The 20,417-nt window shown below is 36.1% G+C and overlaps 2 protein-coding genes across 4 annotated transcripts; one reads left to right on the top strand and one right to left on the bottom strand.

Annotated features, from left to right (window-relative positions):
- Positions 1-9,151: 9,151 nt before the first annotated feature.
- Positions 9,152-11,426, top strand: LOC306874004 (ADP/ATP translocase 1-like). The gene is made up of 4 exons (XM_079423660.1): positions 9,152-9,336; positions 10,071-10,557; positions 10,647-10,787; positions 10,887-11,426. Exons 1-4 carry the CDS (start codon positions 9,226-9,228, stop codon positions 11,042-11,044), a joined length of 897 nt encoding a protein of 298 aa, XP_079279786.1. The 5' UTR covers positions 9,152-9,225; the 3' UTR covers positions 11,045-11,426.
- A 1,122-nt stretch (positions 11,427-12,548) lies between these two features.
- Positions 12,549-19,408, bottom strand: LOC306874253 (uncharacterized protein). 3 transcript variants are annotated; one of them, XR_013784611.1, is made up of 6 exons: positions 19,282-19,408; positions 16,930-17,893; positions 16,566-16,855; positions 13,785-13,932; positions 13,357-13,468; positions 12,549-13,138 (listed from the first exon to the last, which is right to left on the bottom strand). XR_013784611.1 is itself a non-coding variant. In XM_079424154.1 (5 exons), exons 2-5 carry the CDS (start codon positions 17,849-17,851, stop codon positions 13,047-13,049), a joined length of 1,452 nt encoding a protein of 483 aa, XP_079280280.1. In that variant the 5' UTR covers positions 17,852-17,893; positions 19,282-19,408; the 3' UTR covers positions 12,549-13,046. The 3 variants fall into 3 exon arrangements, 2 of the variants coding, with proteins under 2 accessions (XP_079280280.1, XP_079280281.1); XM_079424154.1 differs by lacking the exon at positions 13,357-13,468; XM_079424155.1 differs by lacking the exon at positions 13,357-13,468 and having other exon boundaries at positions 19,206-19,407.
- Positions 19,409-20,417: the final 1,009 nt, after the last annotated feature.

Raw genomic sequence — 20,417 nt, 5'->3', positions numbered from 1 at the left:
GTTTGTGCAGGTGTTTGGAACCTGGAGGGATCAAAGCTCCATATGAGTATATATTATTAGGATACTGCTATGATGTAAATCTGACCTGTGTTTTGGGTTGGAGATGATCTTGTGAGTGATGCCATCTGAACTTCTGTCCTGGAAGGTGCGAAGAAAGTTCAAGTACTGTACACAACCCTTTTTTATCTTCAGACCACACCGAGATAAAAACAGACCCAGGTGCTCTCTCTTCAGATGCAGGCCAAACTTCTTCAACACCTGCAGAAAGTCTGCACCCCTCACCTACAAACAGAACGCAGAATATTTACATCAATCAATATGACTATATAACATTTTTGTACCAGTCTGTTTATGTAGAGTGACGCTGTTTGCTACCTTTCCACTGTTCTCAGGATCCAGTTTATCAAACTCAGTTTTCATCCTCTGAGCTCCTTCCCTGAATCTGTCCTTCAACCATGCTTCTATGGCGATAGATGTGTGACGCTCCTCTTCCACCTTTGAGAGTGTCCTACCAGGAGCTGCGCAAAAGAGGAAGATGTGACAGGAAATTATGTATTACATGACCATTCAAACTTTCTAATGACAGGTCTCTGGTTAATTTAATCATCTGATGAGCTCATATTAAACCAGGCAAAAGCTAAATCCCTGAAGAAACAGGACCACAGCACCCTCTATAGGTGGACTGTTGCTCAACTACACCTCAGTATAAAGCAAAAGCTGCTAGTTTCTCCGAAGCCAGTGCAATCTATTTCAATAGATTATCAATACTATTTATCTATACATATTTCAATTAATAATTTTAGTACAATAACAATTTAACTTCTGGTTTCTTTTAATTATAAAAGTGATTGGACACAAACAGTGCAGAGTGTGTTTTGCTAATTCACTTCTGTTGATAAATTTGATTATTGAATATTGTGTAAACTGACAGCTGAGGACACTTTATAAATAATAATAAAAAAATGATTCAGCTCATAAAACAGTACTAGGTACTCTACAAATTCTATTATCATTAGCTAATATGTAGCTTTACCTTTGGTGTCCTCAGCTTTAGCAGTAATAGAAGTGTTTCTCTCATTGTTTGGTTCAGTCCTTCTGCTCAATCCCAATTTCTTTAGAAAAATTGTCTGTTTAACTGCTCCAAGTCCATCCACATCTAGCCTGTTTAAAAGAGATGGAGAATATTTTATTATAGATTTTTTATTATTTTATTGTTTATTACAATTTTATTCTAAAATCTATAAAGAAATTTGATGGCAGAATTAATACATGAATGCATAAATAAATGAAGAAATAAATCAATTCAAACCTTTTCCATAATTTTTCAAAATCAGGATCTTTCAGGTGAAGCTTGATTTTGTTGAGAATGTTTCTGAACTCTGGAGCAGAAATCCAGCTTTCAGTAAGATTTTCTGACTTGCACAAAACATCTACACTCTCCAGAAACCTATGAGAAATGGTTTCACAATCATTGCAAACAGCTACTCAGGAGCTCTTTTTTTCATATTTAAAAAAATACATTCTTTGATGAATAGAACATTCAAAACAACAGCATTTATTTGAAATAGAAATCTTTTGTAAGATTACAAATGTCTTTACTGTCTTTCATCAATTTAAACATTCAAAATACTGAAAATCATCTTACTTGAAGATATTAAACATTTAAAATTTTGATAGTAGCACATAGTTTATTATACTTTTCTTATTTAGTTTATTTTTCTACGCATTTGTTACCAAAAAATATATATATTCATTTTTATCTGAGTGTGTGGGGGTGTGAGACAGACCCTCTAGTCTAGGAGCACTGAAGAAATGGTTTAAAAGTCTTGTTTTTGTTTCTCCTCTCTTTGTCTATTTCTCTCACACACATACACATACTGTCAATCATTCATGATTGTCCTTAATATGTCCCTTTGTGTCTTTCACTTATCCTTTCTTTCTATTTTCAACCCTTTTGGACCCATAAATCGGCCTTTTGCACATTTTTATGTGTGCCACATTACTCTTCTTTCCTGTAGCTCTTTCATCTTTATCCCTCTCTTGCTGTCTTTTTATTCAGTCTTTTTTTCTTTCCCTCATCCTATCTTTCCCATCTCTCACTTGGGCACTCATAGTCAATGTGTCTGTAAGAAAGAGAGGGAAAATGTGTGAGATTAGTCACAGAGATTTCTTTTTTTTTTTTTTTTTTGCTCACGGCTGGAGTGTGTCTTGGTCTGACCAGGTCTTACGCAATCAGTATGTCACACACACACACACACACACACACCAGACAAACTTTCACACTCCTTCTACAAACTCATTGTATTACACTGATGCTTTAAACAGTTAGGTACAGTTAGGAGGGGGCGCCAGAACGGATCATCCTGTCCACCCTGGGCACAAGACGCAAACCGTTATCTCTTTATAGAGCACTGTTTGTGTGATAACTTTTTTTTTTCAATAATCTTCATTAAGTGTACATTAAGTCTACAAATACACTTAATTCCTGAATGTTGCATTAGATAAAAAATACAAACAAGGTGGCATCTATATGATGCTAAATCAGTGGTTCTCAATGTGAGGGCCGGAATCTCTGCAAACTTCATAAGTCTTCAAATTATTTAAATTTGGTCATAGTAACATAACCTTATTAGAATGCGAAAAACAGAAGTAAAATCACTGATCCAGATCTTTTCTAAGAATACTTCGCTATACAAGTTATATGTCGCAATCCTTCTGTTGTTCTGAATACTGGCGGCCTTGTGCAAAAGTAAACACAATAGTACATTTACATTTATGCATTTAGCAGACACTTTTATCCAAAGCGACTTACAGTATATTACATGTACAGTATATTCAGGCTATACATTTTTTTGATCTTTTGCATATACAAGGTCTTTGTACCATTAAAACATCCTGCAAGTTTCATAGCTATTATATAGCAAGTTTCATAGCATACTATTTTTTTGTTAATTAGATTATTTGAAATAGTTGTTTATGAAGCATGCTTTTGATATTTTAATTTTCACTTTCCCTCAAATGACAACAAAGGATATCATTCAATATGACATTCCTCTCATGTTAACTGGACTATTAATTTCAGCAAAATTATAGTAGTGTGTCAGGACTGCAGAGATCTCACCTGCTGCGTGCAGGTCCTCTCAGCAGGGCCATTGTCTGAGGAATTGTAAGAAGACCTGCGGGGTTACTTTTATTGGAGTCTGGGTCTTTCAGGGCACCATAAAACTCCTCAAAACTGATAAGCACTCGGTCAGAGAGGTGCAGACTGCACAGAGAGAGCAAAACATTAGATCTTCTAATCATATGGATCTTGAAACAACAGTAATCAGACAGTCCTTTAAAGTACAACAAAATCCTTTTTATTTTAAGAATTGTTTCAGCATTGTCATTACTTACCTAAATAGAAGGTTTTTCAGCTGTTTAGCTGTGACAGGCCTCCTTAGGAAATTTGTAAGGATCTCAAGTAAAGCAGATCTAGGAAAACAACAAACCATAAAACAATGGAGAGAAAAAAATCCGATGTTTACATCTGGATGTGTCTGTTTTCACCTGTTGACCAGAGGTTTGCCATCAGGGTGGTTATTCTTGAACAGGATTTTGAGCGTCAGAGCTCCTGTATTTTGAATGCGCTCTTTTAGCTCAACGTCCAGCTTTAAAAGAAAGAGTGAAATCGGTATATTGGTTTAGTGTTATTTCTGTTTCTTTCTTTCTTTTTTAATGCATTTTACAAAAACACAAAATGATGAAGTCAGAACTCAATATTCTACATTATTGTTCTTTACAGAAACACACACTTTCACTTGCAATCCTAACACACTGAAATGAATTAGTTTTTTTACTTTACTTTTCTGGAGATGATATATATATATATATATATATATATATATATATATATATATATATATATATATATATATTACAGCAAATCAACTGCCTTAAAAGAACTGAGTTTGAGTGAATGTTTTTTTTTTTTTTTTTTGTGAATCAAAAACTGAATGAATGATTCTAATTAGCCATTTTTTTTTTACTTGAGCAAGGCCATTGTTTTCATTGTTTACTCGAATGACTTTAATGAGCTGGTTGTTTTAGTAAATCATATGACAAATGTAGCCCAGTTCCCAAACGATTGACCCTTATGAGTTGACCAAATGACCAAAAATATTTATAAGTCTTTTTTAATATATTTAGTTACTCCTATGTTGCAGACTAGTTTTTGATTTTCCTTTCTGGAGATCATTCACATTTATGCAGATATAATATGACTAAGATAAATGAACTGAACAATCATAAACTCATCACAGAAGATCTGTTCTAAACTTAACTGTGTGATAATCACAAAGATCATCTCCATCCTATGGGCAGCATGCTGATTTATTTAAAAACTGCAGAAACTGAAAGATTTTGAAGTGCTGAATTTATTAAATATGATGAGTGACAGCAGTTTGAACTTCTTTTGTGAGCGGGATGGGATGAAGGGATTGTGTGTTTATCCATACACCCACTCTGACTCTTGTGACGGGAGTGTGGGTGTGTGTTTGTACCCCCACTGTGTGACTAAGGCAGCTCTCGTGACCAGGCGGAGTCGAGGGGGCCTGTGTGCTGGGTTCAGTCGGTCAGACAGACAGGACCCCAGGGATAAGACTGGCAGGGTTAATCACACACAACACCCCCTCTAGAAGACAGACACCTGCAGATTTGTAGGACTTTCTCTCTCACAGACCCATTTGCACATGTACTCCCTCCTTCTCTTTCTCTTTATTTCTCTTTGCTAATATCTCTCCTGGGTAATCTTGGTGTTAACCACTGAGCTGCAGCTGAGATTTTATCAGTTATTCTGTTTTATTCTACATGAGCAGTAGCTCTCTTTCTCAATGGGATAATGCCAGGCTTTGATGTCAAAAGGAGAAACACAGGACAGCAACTTTGTCACTGAGAGGAAAGCACTTGGGGATACTTCAAAGTATGCCTGTATTAATGCACTGCATCCAGAATTATACCCAATGGAATCACATTGTGAATGGAAAGCTATGCAAAATTGTACACAGTGCTCTAAAACATATGTGATTTTATTTATTTATTTAAGTATTTTTATTGAATTAAATAAGTTGTTAAACAAGGAAACACCCCCGCAAACAAATGTCAATTAACTTTTTTCCTCAGCACTAATATCACTTATATTATCACTCCAACTATGCACCTCCATCCACATACAAAGTTTGGAATTATTCAGATTTTTTACATTTATTTTTATTTTTTAGGTTTTTGAAAGAAGTCTCTTTACGCTTACCAATGCTGCATATATTTGATCAAATGTAAAGTAAAAAAAAAGCAATATTGTTCAATATTATTGCAATTTAAAAAACTATTTTCTGTGCTAAATTTTTCAGTAGCCTATTCTTTGACGAACAAAGAAAAAACAGCATTTATTTGAATTAGACATCCTTTCTAACATTATAAATGTCTTTAAATGCTTTTCAATTTTAATTAATTTAATGCATCCTTCCTGAGTACATGTATAATAATAATAATAATAATAATTCACGGTTTCCTCGAAATTATTAACTGTTACTTGAGCACTAAATCAGCATATTAATATGATTTCTGTGACATTGACTGGAGTAATGGCTGCTAAAAATTCAAATTTACCATCACAGGAATAAATTACATTTTAAAATATATTAAAATAGAAAACAGTTAAGTTAAATTGTAATAATATTTCATAAAATTACTGCACAGTACAGCATTTTGAACAAATAAATGCAGTCTAAATTATAAATATATTTTTATAGCACAAAACCTAAGTATTTAAAATAAATTTGATCAGATATTTTTATTGTTAAAATGAATGATATTTGTGGTAAAAAAAAGTGGTACAAAATATTTTGGGGGGCAACTGTATGTAATAGTAAGTTGCAATGTGTTTTAGTGCAATAATTTTAAACATATCATTCCTGATTTAAATTTGTGTACCTGATCTGTTTGATCGGTCGTCCACGGCCCAGTGCTGGAATAAGTTGTATGAGAGACTCTGCTTATGGAGCGAGTTTCTGATGCTGCCCTATGACCTATATCAAGCACAAAAACCAGACAATTTACAGCATTTAATACACTCATTGGGAATGGGTGACCAAGCTAAATAGCAACATTTTTGCTAACCTGGTCATTTTCATGAAAATATTACAACACAAATATTATGTAAATTAAAAATATGCTTCATTTTCTGCTATTATATTTGTTGCTAGACTGGGTACTGCTCCTTTAAATGCATAATAAGTTACTGAGACTGAGCAAGTTTCACTGACCACCAGACAATTCAATCCCCCGATGAGACAGCGCCCTCGTGTGGACTAACACGTGGAAACCTGAGCAATCGTGGAACTTTAGTAATTATGGTAAGAACCAGTAAACCTTAAAAACATCCCAAAATCGAATGATTTTCATGAATTTTGGTTCCGTAGTCTCTTGAACGCTGAGAAAAAACAAAAACAAAGAGTAGCCTAGTATTTTCTTGTAAAACGTACTACAATAATCTTTGTTGTATTTATCTGTGTTTATTTTAAATATTTGCATTTTTTAAACAGTGAACGAATTAATAAAATATTTTTTTCGTCATGTAGCTATGGTTGACTTTTTTTCACTGAACTTCATTAAAATAATTTAAAGTCTGAACGTATTTTTGTAAATTGATTTGTTATTTTGTTTCGAATTCTGAAATAATCTCATAATTCGCCAACAATCTACCGAGGGTTGCACATGTTAAAAAAAATAGCTAAAAGAATCGTTTACGGAATTTATTTCTAATTGCGTAAAATGAAATGTAAATTCATTATTTCGGTGTCACATCTAAACCAAACCTGATAGACGCTTAACAATCAGCAGTTTATCAGTCCTCTGGCGCTGTTTCTAGTGCTGAAATGCTGATTTACAGTCAGACCTCCATAAATTCACAAAGCATTACCATTACATTATCAGCAGCTCTAGGTGTTGAAGCGCCTTCGTGCTATTATAACGAGCTCCATAAACGTCAGGCTAGGGACTCACGGAAGGCAGGTAATCTGTCTTGGATGGTCTCATCTGCCTCAGGGATTTGCTCTGGAATATCTAATCCTCCTCTTTTTCCTTTTTCCATCAGAGAACTGATATCACTTCTGCTGCTCTCACTGCGAAAAGCGGAGTCCAGGCTTTCCATCCCTGGAGACTGAGGTCTGGTTCCTCTCTGAGGCATCCAGCATCTCTGAACTCTGCCGCCGTCTGTGGAATAACCCCGCAGAGAGATGCGCTCTGGATCTCCAAGTCTCGATGAAGGGTGCTGGATGGCCGGGAGCCGCACAGAAGCCACCGTGGACATCCTGACTGAAGGGTTTTTAGTTTGAACACAAAGTCTCCTGAGAAGCCCTTTTCCAAATTGCGTTATGCGCTAAGAAAGATGACTTAATTTGATAAATTACGCATCGAACTCAGGCGCTTTATAATGGCTTAAATGTCAAAAATGTTGAATAATTTTAAGAGACACTGTCTGCTTACTGTTTTACAGAAGACTAGCCAAGTTGCCATTAGCAACAGCAAGCGCTGGAGCCTATAGGGTTGCAGATTGCACTAGCAAATGTAAATGCGCGTGATGTTCACACACTAGATCAAGAGAGCCAAGAGCATTGGCTTTTTTTTTTTTTTTTTTTTTTTTTTTAGTGTGTGTGCAGGTAATTAATCCTAACCCAACCCGTAAAAGACAACGTTAGCACTTTTACATAAAGAGCAGATTTATTTTAATTATTATTACATAAACAATTTTCCAAGTCAATTTTGGAATCCGTGTTATTTATTATTATTATTTTGCATGCATATTGATTTCTTAGCATAATATTCCAGCTTCAAGGGACAGAGAAAGAAAATTATATAGCTTTGTTCTGAAATTTGAGCTGATGTGTTATTACAGCCTGGCACCCAATCAAACTTCCATTGTGTTGTAAAGATGTGTCTCCTGCTTTGTTTTTAGTAACACTCAAAACACCTCAAAGAGAATACGGTTGTACTGCAGCCAGGCAACAGACTTAACTAGACTGAGGGGGAGAACTCCAGTCAGAATATGCAGGATTTTGTGCAGTGAACACAATTAAATTTACATTTAATTACATTTAATAATACTACATTTCAATGCTCATGTTGCACATAAATATAAAGATTGAAATAGCAATATTACTCACAAACTATATGAATTACCATTCAAAATGTGATGTTATATTGGCCTATTTAGGTACCAGTCAGTAATTTAAAAACGTTAATAAACAAGCATTACGACTACATAACAACAATAAATAATAAACTAAGATTGTTTGTCACTATAAATAAGTGTGTCTTTAAAAATTGCTGCCAAAAAAAGTTCCTTGGGTTTTACGGGCAATCTGTCACGTGACACACGTGGGAGTGGAGGTCGCTTGACCTCAAAGTGAAACTTATGGTAGAATATAGAAGAATTCATAAAAGTGAACAGGCCTATAGTTCTCAAAGTAGTTTCTTGATCAGTTTTTCATGTAAACATCAGGAACCAATCAAATGCAGTAACTAATAATTGCCAGTAAGTTTGAATTAAATGCAATGCCTGTGTTCATTAGAATCAGCGCATTTAAGTTATATTACTGCAGGGTTTGTAGCATCACAACAAAATCAAAATAAAATACATTTAACTGTATTTATATTGGCCTATAGCTAATTAGACAAGAGTGTTGGTCAGTTTTTTCCTGGAAGTGTGTATGGATCTAAAATTCATGATTTAGGAAGCAAAATAGTTCTTACTTAATTACAGTAACTTTCCTGTAAACATCTACAGCAATGTTGACAAGGTTCTGGGGTAAAATGAATACTGCTTATATGTTGCCTATTATAATTTTATTATATATAAAACGTTTTCCCAGCGGTTACGAATCAAATAGTTTTATGGTGATACATTTGTGAGCTATGTGAGAAATAAAATGTGTCCTTTAAACGTCCCCAGTTCCATGACCCTGGACATTAATGAACTTACATAAGACTTCTAGCCTGTGACCCAGGATATTAATTCAGCTTCGAGTTTCTGTTCGGTCTCTCGTGGATCCATCATCTGTTCCTCTCGCGATAATGAGTTCGGATATATTAGGAGCAAACACGAGCACTCGTCCATTTGAAGGGGCGTCGCTGGGGTTCTTACAGGGTCCTTTGGTGGTGAGATTGTCATTCAGGAGATAGGACATCATGTCTGACGCGGTGATCAGCTTCATGAAGGATTTCTTGGCCGGTGGTGTGGCCGCTGCCATCTCCAAGACAGCTGTGGCCCCCATTGAAAGAGTCAAACTCTTACTGCAGGTACGTTTTAAAATCAAGATAAAAGAATGAATAATTATTCACAGTTATATCAAATAACCTCGTAGATAGCTCGAACAAGTTGCATGCGAGTCACAGCTGCATAGCTTAAAAAGAGGCTGCCATGAACTTGCACGACAAGTTTTTGTAAATTAATAAATTAATTAAACATAGACTAACCAAAAGAAAAGGTTTTCCTGATATTGCATATACAATTTATGGCGCTGTCCATGGTGCTACTTTCTAAAGCGTTTCTAAGAACTGTGACGAAAGTGTTATTTGTAATTTAAGTATTGCATTTCCCAAAACAATTGTAATACTATTTATAATACATTTATATTTCCATCAGTCCGAGAGTTCATGAAGGCCAATCATGTGCGTTAAGATCGTGACTGTGAAGAGCAGCGATATTTGGTGTAAGCTTAAAGTTAAAAATAGTCTGGAGGCTGCAACCCAATACTCAAACCCCGCGCACAAGTGGGGTGTGACGCCAAGCTCGCGCACGTGGTCAGGCTGATCCCTGAGTGTAAAGAATTAAACTCTGAACTCTTCCATTTTATTCCAAATCAGAGACAACTTTTAGGGTTTGCAATGCAAGATGAACCTGCAGCACTGACATATAACTATAAATGAAATCTTGATAATCCACAAAATATTCAAAAATTCCTATCTGATGTGATCACAATGACATAAAATGTGCCATCTTCCGTTTACCAATCCACACTGCTACTTCACAGGTCCAGCATGCCAGCAAACAGATCACAGTTGACATGCAGTACAAAGGCATCATGGACTGCGTAGTGAGAATTCCCAAAGAGCAGGGATTTCTGTCCTTCTGGAGAGGCAACCTCGCCAACGTCATCAGATACTTCCCCACACAAGCCCTCAACTTTGCCTTCAAGGACAAGTACAAGAAGATCTTCCTTGGAGGAGTGGACCAGAAGACCCAGTTCTGGCGTTACTTTGCTGGTAATCTGGCCTCTGGCGGTGCTGCCGGTGCCACCTCTCTGTGCTTCGTCTACCCTCTCGACTTCGCCAGAACAAGGCTTGCAGCTGATATTGGCAAAGGCACAGCGGAGAGAGAGTTCACTGGTCTTGGGAACTGCATTACCAAGATCTTCAAGTCTGATGGTTTAAAGGGTCTCTACCTTGGCTTCAACGTGTCTGTCCAGGGCATTATTATCTACAGAGCTGCTTACTTCGGTGTCTATGATACAGCTAAAGGTAAGCAACTGATGGGAAACATCTGACGTGAATAAAATAAACGGCTTGTCAAATAGACCTCAATTACATTGCCTAACTCTGTCACTCAGGTATGCTCCCAGACCCCAAGAACACGCATATTGTCATCAGCTGGATGATTGCCCAGACTGTCACAGCCGCTGCCGGTATCATTTCATATCCTTTTGACACCGTCAGACGTCGTATGATGATGCAGTCCGGACGCAAAGAAGGTAGGCCAAAGGATCAGGCAGTTTGGCACAAAATTTTTATGTATGAACATAAAAGCTGCTTGATGATCAGTCTAACGCATCCCTTTTCTTTCCCAAAAGCTGACATTATGTACAAGGGCACAATTGACTGTTGGAAAAAGATCACCAAAGATGAGGGATCCAAAGCTTTCTTCAAGGGTGCCTGGTCCAACGTGCTCAGAGGCATGGGTGGTGCTTTTGTGCTGGTCCTGTACGACGAGATCAAGAAGTACACATAAACATTCTCCATCCATCATGTCCATCCCACCAAAAGAAACCCCTAAGCGCTGTGTATGTCTTAAGTGTACTTAGCCAAGCTGGCCCAGGGGTGGACTGAGATCATGAGATCTCCACCCCAACACTTGTAAATATATTTAAGTCTACCTACTGCCCCTTAGTTTTAGATGACTTTCAGTCTGGTCAGGTTGAAAGAGATTTGTTTCTCATTTATTTATTTGAATCAATCCATAATGTTCTACAGTGGCTCCTCTCTTCTGTAGCTAGCTGAACACATTTATTTCCGGACTGAAGCAAGTGGCTGTACACTGGAAAGCTGACTGTTCTTGTGGTGTATTCTACCTTGTGTGTTCTTTTAATAAGAATAAAGGTGAAAATACAACTACTTCTTGGTGCTTGTGGTTTCTTTCTGTGACATAATACGTCTCGCTGTCAGGTTTTACAAATTTAGTATAACAAAGTCAAAAGTTTTGTGTCAGCTCTGTAATGGTTAATGGTTCATTTGTAATGGTTCAAATTCATTCACATGAATAGAGTTTATGAATACCTGTTGAAATTTCATCAGTCTCATATGACACAATATACAGTACATACACTTCCGTTCAATGTTTGGGGTCAGTAAGATTTTTTGAAAGAAATCAATAATTCTATTCATCAAGGATGCATTAAATTAGTAAAAAAAAATTATAAATGCTGTTCTTTTGAACTTTCTATTCATCAAAGAATCCTGCATCATGGCTTTCCCAAAAATATTAAGCGGAACAACTGTTTTTAACACAAACACCAAATCAGCATATTAGATAGATTTCTGAACAATCACATGGCACTGAAGACTGAAGAGTAATGGCTACTAAAAATTCAGCTTTGCCATCATAAAATAATTTACTTTTGAAATATATATATATATATAAAAATAGTTGTCTCAAATTGTAATATTATTTTTGATCAAATAAATGCAGCCATGGTGAGCCTAAGAAACTTCTTTACATTAGAAACATTAAAAATATCTTACCAACCTCAAACAGCAGTGTATAACTATCACAATATCATAATATTATATCGTAATACAACAGAGCATAAAATTATATTTTATATTATAACATTAATATAAGATTGCAAATTCATTAAAAAAGTAAATAAATCATCACTTAATGTTGAATGTGCATTAAATAATGATATGCAAAGAAATATAATGTAATGTTGTGTAATAATACTGTTTTCATAGTAATCGCCAAGTAAAAGCTAGTACCAGTAACAAGTTACAGTAATGTAACTACTTAGCTTGTTAGTCTACCATGTGTCAGCAAGTGTCAGTCAGCCTTTTCAAACGCACTTTAGGAGTGACAGGTGAATAACTAGCATTGTTACATTCATTGTAACAGACGGGACACTGTCTGAGCATGTGTGTCACTTCATATCAGCATGCCAAGTGTTCAAGTGTCATACGGCTGGGTCAATAAATAAATCACTTTTACTTTCCGAAAAATGTATCAACACTGAAAATTTCTACGACTAATAAAGCTTTATTTCACATGAGATTTAGTTTCTGACAGATGTGTCACGTAATTAATTATTCTGATAACTGCAGCAGTGGCTTTAGAATACAGCGCTTAAACATACATACAGTCTTTTTGTTGTCTGTCACATACAGGCACTAGTTTACTTTTGAATGTCTCAGAAAATGGACTGTTACACTTTATGGTCCCAAGCAGTGCTGATTGAATTAATTTAGTCTCAAACCATATCTAAAAATTATATATATAAAAAAGCTGCACACTGTCAAATAATTTAGCAGATTATTGAGCTGTGTAAATTTTCTGACAAGTATTTTAATTTATATCACTCCACATCTGGACAAATTACCATGAGCTCAAGTCGTTTTGCAACATTTATCCAGAATGTTTTGTGTTGTGACCTGCAGTCTTATTTTCTACTTACAGTCAGAGCAGAACATGTAAGTGAAAGTGTTGGGAGTAGAGAAAAAGAAGGAAAAAAATATGAGGATCAGGACCAAGCAGGCCGTGGTGTTGTTCTGCTGAGTTTAGCAGTTCCCGGTCTAGATTTGTGAGGACTACTGCCAGGTCTTGAAGTCCTTCCTGTTTTCATGGAATGACAAGAGTTGTGTTACTGGCACTGTTAATTTGAGGTTTAACAATATTAAATATGTTTAACAGAATTAAATGCATGAAATGCAATTAATGCATGTAGATAATTAAAGCAATTGAAGCATTTAGACAAAAAGTACTTTGAGTTCAATATACAAATGTCACTAGCTAGACTCTTGTTTATCAGTAAATAAAGGACAAAGGCCTACCTAGCAAACATATTATATATTATATAAAAGAAAGGATCCAGAAGCACAAAACATTACATTCAGGCAAAGCACATCATGAATGGCAGTAGAGTACATGACTCAAAATGTCATACTGGAATAGAAAAAAAAAAAAGAAAGAACTTAATATTTCTTCTCTGAGGAGAAAAATGAATGTAAACAGAATGCACTATATGATACATTTTAAGCACTACAGAATGCGGTATATTTATACATTATATAAGATATACATTTTAATCGTCATTAGCCCAAGTAATTAGTTTATTATTTTTGATATTTGCAACATGCAGGCAGCTGAATTTGGAAAAATGTAATAGAAATGACATGCAGATAACTGAACATACTCTCATTATTTAAAGTGCTTCATACCAACTATGGGTTAAATTTGTATGTTGTGTGTAAGAAAGTACCAGATGTTTTGCTGGACTTGAGTTTGACTGGTGGGATAGCTGTATTGTATGTTCCCAGGTATCTGCACTGCCGCTGGTAATCAGCTAGCTGTTCATCTCGGGTCATGCCAGGAGTGGGCTTCACAGATTCTAGACGCTTCAGGAATGCCTGAAACCACACATATTTACACATACAATAACACACATGTCCAAAAGAATAATCCTTTTGAAGTAGTAAATAATTTGCTGGCAATAAATCAATTGATTCATTAAAATGTACGTTCTATTAAACCCTGTGTTTAGGTCAGGTCTGAACTGAATTCACCATATGAGCATGCTGAATTACAACATAAATTAATTATTATTATTAGCATGCTGGCCAAAATTGCCTTTATTTAGCTTGGCCAAAACAAAAAAACAAAAAACAAAACAAAAGACAGATGAAGAACATTATGTTAATGAGAATGTGTAATTATTTAAATTGACCTAAAATTAAAAATTACAATAAAAACAATTCATTATTTGATTATTACTAATGAATACTTTTTTACTGTATAAAACTTTTTTCCATTTATAATTAATAATAATAATAACAATAATAATTTTTGCATTACAGTAATTAGAATTTGGGAGCAATTTGTGCTTAACTGTCACAAAAATACCACAAAGGTCCTTAAATTGACTTTATTTTAAGAAAGAAGAAGAAAGAAGAAAATGGTGTGACATACAACCAAGTATAGTGACCCATACTAGGAATTCGTGCAATTCTGCATTTAACCCATCCAAACTGCACACACACAGCAGTGAACACACACACCGTTAACACACACCCGGAGCAGTGGCCAGCCATTTATGCTGCGGCACCCGGGGAGCAGTTGGGGGTTCGGTGCCTTGCTCAAGGGCACCTCAGTCGTGGTTTTGAAGGTGGAGAGGGCGCTGTACATTCACTCCTCCCACCGACAATCCCTGCCGGCCCGAGACTCGAACTTTGCATTCCGAGTCCGACTCTCTAACCATTAAGCCACGACTTCCCCGTGTATTCCTCGTATACTTTAGCAAAACATTTTACCTTTTTCTTTTATTTAGGGTTGAAATATGACAATTAAAATGTTCTTGACATATTTTGTGATTTATCCTAAATACTCATATTAACTATCCTCAAACAAGATAACCAAAAGAGTAGAGTGCCTACAACTATGCACTCTGAAAAGCCACAGTGAGCCATTGAGAATAAAAATAACCAGTGCACAAGGATCAGAATGTCACAGGCTGTCATGCCTCCGTACGTCGGTACGAACAGCCCTTTGGAAACCTCTCAGTAAGCAAAACCCGTGAAAAGAGCTGGGACTGGAAATAGAGTAAAGGTGAAGATAGAGGACAGCTCGCTCACTGCTCTTAAAGAAAGAGAGTGGCTGTCTTGAACTCGTCCTTGTGTTCCAGCATTAGTTGCTAGGCAGTAAAACGCTAACAAGACATAGTGGAACATGCAGTCTGAGTCAAAGCTCGTAGTCCCTGCTTCTACTGATTAAGGGGTATTTTATTTCTGTTTTATTCAATAAAAACTGACAGAGAGGAGTGTCTGACTCGCTAAGGATCTGTGAAGAGAATATGCATGTGAGGTTCAGAGAGAACTACAGTATCCCTTTAAATTCTATTGCAAGGGGGAAAAAAGGAAAAGAGTTTGCGTAATATGTTCTCTATGACTGAAGCTAGTATAATGTCAAGTCCAGCATGTGTGCAGAACTGCTTCCACCTGTCTCTTCTCGTCTCAGTCAGGTGGTAACTGTCTTTCCGCTTTTACTGGCTGTGGCTGACAGCGCCCCTACCCCAAGCACACACACTTTCACAGAGCACTAAAATAAACACTCTCACAGAACAAAATTACATCATTAGATATCATCACAGACGAACAAGGAAAAAATTCTTAGTAGAACAGAATCCAAACAAACACTACCATTCAAAAGTCTGGGGGTGGTAAGATTTCTTGGTGGTAAGAAGTCTCTTATGCACACCAAGGCTGCATTTATTTGATCAAAAATCCAGTAAAACATTAATATTCTGAAATTATTATATTTGAAATAACTGTTTTCTACTTTAATATATTTTTTTTAAATAAAATGTATTCCTGTGATGGCAAAGTTGAATTTTCAGCCGTCTTCAGTGTCACATGATCATTCAGAAAAATATGCTGAATTTGTGGTGAAGAAACATTTCTTATTATTAAAGTTAAAAACAGCTGTGCTGCTTAATATTTTTGCGGAAATGCGACACATTTTATCAGCATTTTGTGATGAATAGAAAGCATTTTTTGTGAAATGTTGTTTTGTAAAACAAATGTTTACTGTCACTTTTGATCAACTGAATACATCCTTGCTAAACAGTTTTTAAATGGCTGCCCACTGCTCCGGGTGTGTGTTCATGGTGTGTGCGTGTTCACTGCTGTGTGTGTGCACTTTGGATGGGTTAAATGCAGAGCACAAATTCCGAGAATGGGTCACCATACTTGGCCGTATGTCACGTCACTTTCACCTTTTTTTTCACTTTCTTTAAAAAAAACTCCAAACCTTTGAATGGCGGTGTACGCATATGCTGAAAAAGAGCAAAGTCAAACACACAATCTCTTGCTTGACTGAGGCCGAAGAATAATTAAAGTCTCTCTCTTATAATAGGGGTTGCTCTCAGTGTGATTCAAATCTAATGTTAGAGAGGACTTTCCTGCATAACTAAAACATAGGGAACAGCTCCCTCTAGTGGAGAAAGAGAGCATTTTCTTGTTACATGAAATAAAAGACCGACACTGACCAGGTTTTCCTTTTGAATTCGCTCTTGCTCTCGTTGTCTGTTGAGGGTGCTGTGGTAAAGGCGTATGGGTGGTGCACTACTCCTGCGACTGCTGCTTTTGGAGCAGGCAGAGCTGCCGCTGTGTGAATGTGCCGATGACCGGGACAGTTCATGTAATAGCCGCTGGTTCTCCCGGTCGATCTGCCGTACCTCATCATCTGTGAAGGAATAGTTCTTACGGCTGCTACCAACACTGCCAGGGCTGGAGACCATAAGTACTCTGTTTAATTGTTTCTTTACTTTTAAAAACACTGCAAGGGGGAGAAACAGACTCGTAAGAAACAGCCACAACAACAACAAAAATATCTCAATTCATGGCACCAACCTGGTCCATCCTCTCCTTCAGAACTTATTCTGTCCTGACCATCTGAAACATCATTCGCAACAATCTTCTCAGTAACACTGGGCTGTTGAACATCCGCTACCACAGGTTCAGAGGGCAGTGCCACATCAATGGACTGGGAAGGACTAACATTTGGTGTTGAGAGAGGGGTAACATCAGTAACTGTGTCTTCAGATTCGGCCGTATCTTTTGGTCGTTCTTTCTGGTAAGCTGAGCCGACCCACTGATGTTTTACAGGTGATTTCAGAGATTGAAAAGAGCTTCTCTCTTCACTACCGTGGGAGGACTCAGGGTCAGATGACGATGAATGACTACGGCTCAGCTTGTGGAATTTTCCAGATTTTTTAGGTGTTCCGTGGGACAATCCCTTATGTTTCTTTGATTGCGTGATTGGCGATCTCACATCCTCCTCACTTTCATCGTCACTATGATGGTATCCATCATCATCATTGTCGCTGTTAACATTAACATTGGTTTTCCTGAGTTTAAAATCATCATCCAGCTCTTTTTCCTCATCAGATGAATGCACACTAGATCCTTCATCTGATTGGCTGTTGATCACAGTCACTGAGCTTTTGGCACTTGGAAGTGATGAAGAGCCTTTGAAAAATCCATCAGTACTTTGTCGCTCTTTTTCATATTCTGTCTCTTCACTTTGCCCCCTGCTGCCTGGGTTTGAATCATCCTCCAGTTTGGTTTTATCATTACTGTTTCTTACACTTTGAGCTTCACTTCCTTTCTGATCCATTGAAACATGGGTCTCTTTTCCTGTTTTCTCATCTTGTCTTTCCATGGCCTTCTGTTTATTGAGCCGCCCATCCTCAGAACCAAATCCACTAGCTTCACAGTCACTGTCAAAGAACGAGTGGTCAACTTCTCCCTCTAGCTCTTTGGGGCTGTACATTTCTGAAGTGTGTCTTCGAAATATGACCTCATTCAGTGGAACCTGAATGGAAAAAGAAAAAGAAGCTGCAGTAATAAATAAATAAAATTACTACCAACAACTGAGATAATGCTTCATGCAAATGAAGAAATGAACTGTCTGAACAACTTCTACATTTTCTAGTGCAGTGGTTCTTAACCAGGGGCCAACAATGGGCTCTCACCAAACTAACAAGGAGGCCTTAAGATAAAGTAAAATAATAAAAAAAAAAAAAAAAAAAAAAAAAAAAAAAAAGTCTAAAAATCACAATGTTTCTTATTTTAATTCACCTCCTCATCAACCGTTCCTACTGCCCAGATTTTTTTTTTTAAATATCTAAAATAATTGTTCTATTTTTTGTTTTTATTCTAAACCTTAATCCTTGTCCAGTAAATCACAAACAACAGGAAAAGTCATGGGGCCTTTAAACATTGTGGTGGACAACATGAAGACCTTAATAATTTTTTGACCACTAGAATAATGATTAATGCAATATTGACTGTTTTAACTATTGTTTTATTTCTGCTTATTGATTTATTTATTGCTGTCTAATCATTTAAGTGAATAATTAGACAACAATTAACACATTATTATTACTTTATTAACAAATGTATTATTATTAGTTAACAACAATTAACATACTACCTCTTCTTACAATCATTATTAACAATAATGACAAATGTAATTGTGGAAAATTAGTTTTTGGATGATTTGATGACAATATTTATACCGATTATCAGTGCCTCTCTATTGTTTCCTCGCATTAATAAAAACATCAATACACTGGAGAATCTTTCAAAGAGGTGAGAGCAGTGTATCTGAACATGCTCACACACACACACACACACACACACACACGTTGGTTTTTGTGGTTTATGGGGACTCTCCATAGGCGTAATGGTTTTTATACTGAACAAACTGTGTGTGCTATTGCCCTACACCAACCCTACACCTAAACTTAGCCCTCACAGGAGACTTTGTGCATTTTTAGATTTTCAAAAAAACACCATTTAGTATGTTTTTTTAAGCCTTTTGAATTACGGAGACATGGGCAGTGTCCTCATAAACCACCTTCATATTGTAATACCTCTGTCATACCCATGTCATTATACAAATTTGTGTCCTCATAAACCACATAAACATGCACACACACACACACAGGGGAGAAACGCTTTAACAAGCTTTTTTAGAAATGCTGCCACAGAAATTCACGTTTATCAGACTGGCAAGCTCTTCTAGGTGTAATGTGCATATTTTGTTTAATTACAAATTAGACCATAAACTTCTGTACAAATGTAAAACTCACGCACGCCAACAGCTAGTTAGCAATGCCTACCTTTTGACATTAACATGAAAACACGCGCGACCGCGACACTGTCAGACTGAATCTCCAAAACACAAAGCTGACGTACTTCATTTTATTTCGCTGTGTATCTCCAAATGCTGTTCAGAAAGACAAGAGTTTGAAGATAAAACAGGCTGTTTCTCGCTGCACAGAAGAGTGTGGAGGTTCGTTAACTACTGTAACTAGGTGACGTCATTTCCTCAAATAGTTTCGCGCCGCAATGAGAGGGCAGTGTGCTGTCTGTATTTTCATTTCAGTTCTTTTGGTTCTTCTCTGCCTAATACTGGTCTGATATATTGTAACGCGAGCACTTTTTTTTAAAATAGTTTTATTTAAGGTTTTAATGTTTTTTTTTGCACTGCTATTTTGTTACACCTAAGTTGATTTGCCACGAGTAATGGATCCACTCCCATATGTTGAAGAAATGTTGAAAACATTTGTGATGATTCAATTTTATTATTTTTTTTTTTTTTTGGAAACCTGTGAGGCATTTTTCAGGATTCTTTCATTAATAGAATGTTAAAAAGAACAGCATTTACTCAAAAGTTTGGGTTCTGTCATTTTTTATTTATTTTATGAGAAATAAATTAATACTTTTATTCAGCAAGTGTTAAATTGATAAAAATTGATAGTGAAGACTCATATTGTTAGAAAAGACTTCTGTTTTCAATTTCTATTTTGAATATATTTTATTTATTTAGTCATTTACCAGAAGCTTTTATCCAAAGCGACTTACAAATGAGGACATTAGAAGCAATCAAAACCAACAAAAGAGCAACAACATGCAAGTGCTATTGCAAGTCTTGCTTAGCCTAACGCAGTACACATAAAACGTTTTTTTTTTTTTTTTAAATAAAACGAGTAGATAGAATATAGAAAAAAACCTAGTGTTTTTTTTTTTTTAATAAGAAACAAGTAGATAGAATAGAAAAAATAAAGCTGATGTTAGTTTTACAATAAAAGCTAGCAGTTAGAGAATAAATATGCAATTGATAGAGGGTCAAATGTGTGTGTTTTTTTTAAATAAAAAGAAGACAGATAGAAAAAGATCAAATTAGAACAGAGAGTGCTAGACTTAGAGGGTCAAATAAATATGGAAGAGATGAGTTTTTTGCCGTTTCTTGAAGATGGGTAAGTATTCAGCTGCTTCGATTGAGTTATATATATATATAAATATATATACAGGGCTGTCAGTTGATTCAA

Source organism: Barbus barbus (genome assembly GCF_936440315.1).
Source record: "Barbus barbus genome assembly, chromosome: 8".
Lineage (NCBI taxonomy): Eukaryota > Metazoa > Chordata > Actinopteri > Cypriniformes > Cyprinidae > Barbus > Barbus barbus.
Note: the sequence above shows the minus strand (reverse complement) of the source record. Positions and strands in the feature narration are given on the sequence as shown.

Bases quoted from the DNA above. Each gene is read 5' to 3' on its own strand.
- LOC306874004 (XM_079423660.1), top strand. From the start codon at position 9,226: ATGTCTGACGCGGTGATCAGCTTCATGAAGGATTTCTTGGCCGGTGGT. The intron at 9,337-10,070 runs GTACGTTTTAAA...GCTACTTCACAG, and splicing joins GAGTCAAACTCTTACTGCAG to GTCCAGCATGCCAGCAAACA. The intron at 10,788-10,886 runs GTAGGCCAAAGG...CTTTCCCAAAAG, and splicing joins GCAGTCCGGACGCAAAGAAG to CTGACATTATGTACAAGGGC.
- LOC306874253 (XM_079424154.1), bottom strand. From the start codon at position 17,851: ATGTACAGCCCCAAAGAGCTAGAGGGAGAAGTTGACCACTCGTTCTTT. The intron at 16,856-16,929 runs GTTGGTGCCATG...TCCCCCTTGCAG, and splicing joins TGAAGGAGAGGATGGACCAG to TGTTTTTAAAAGTAAAGAAA. The intron at 13,933-16,565 runs GTCAGTGTCGGT...GTGTGGTTTCAG, and splicing joins GAATTCAAAAGGAAAACCTG to GCATTCCTGAAGCGTCTAGA.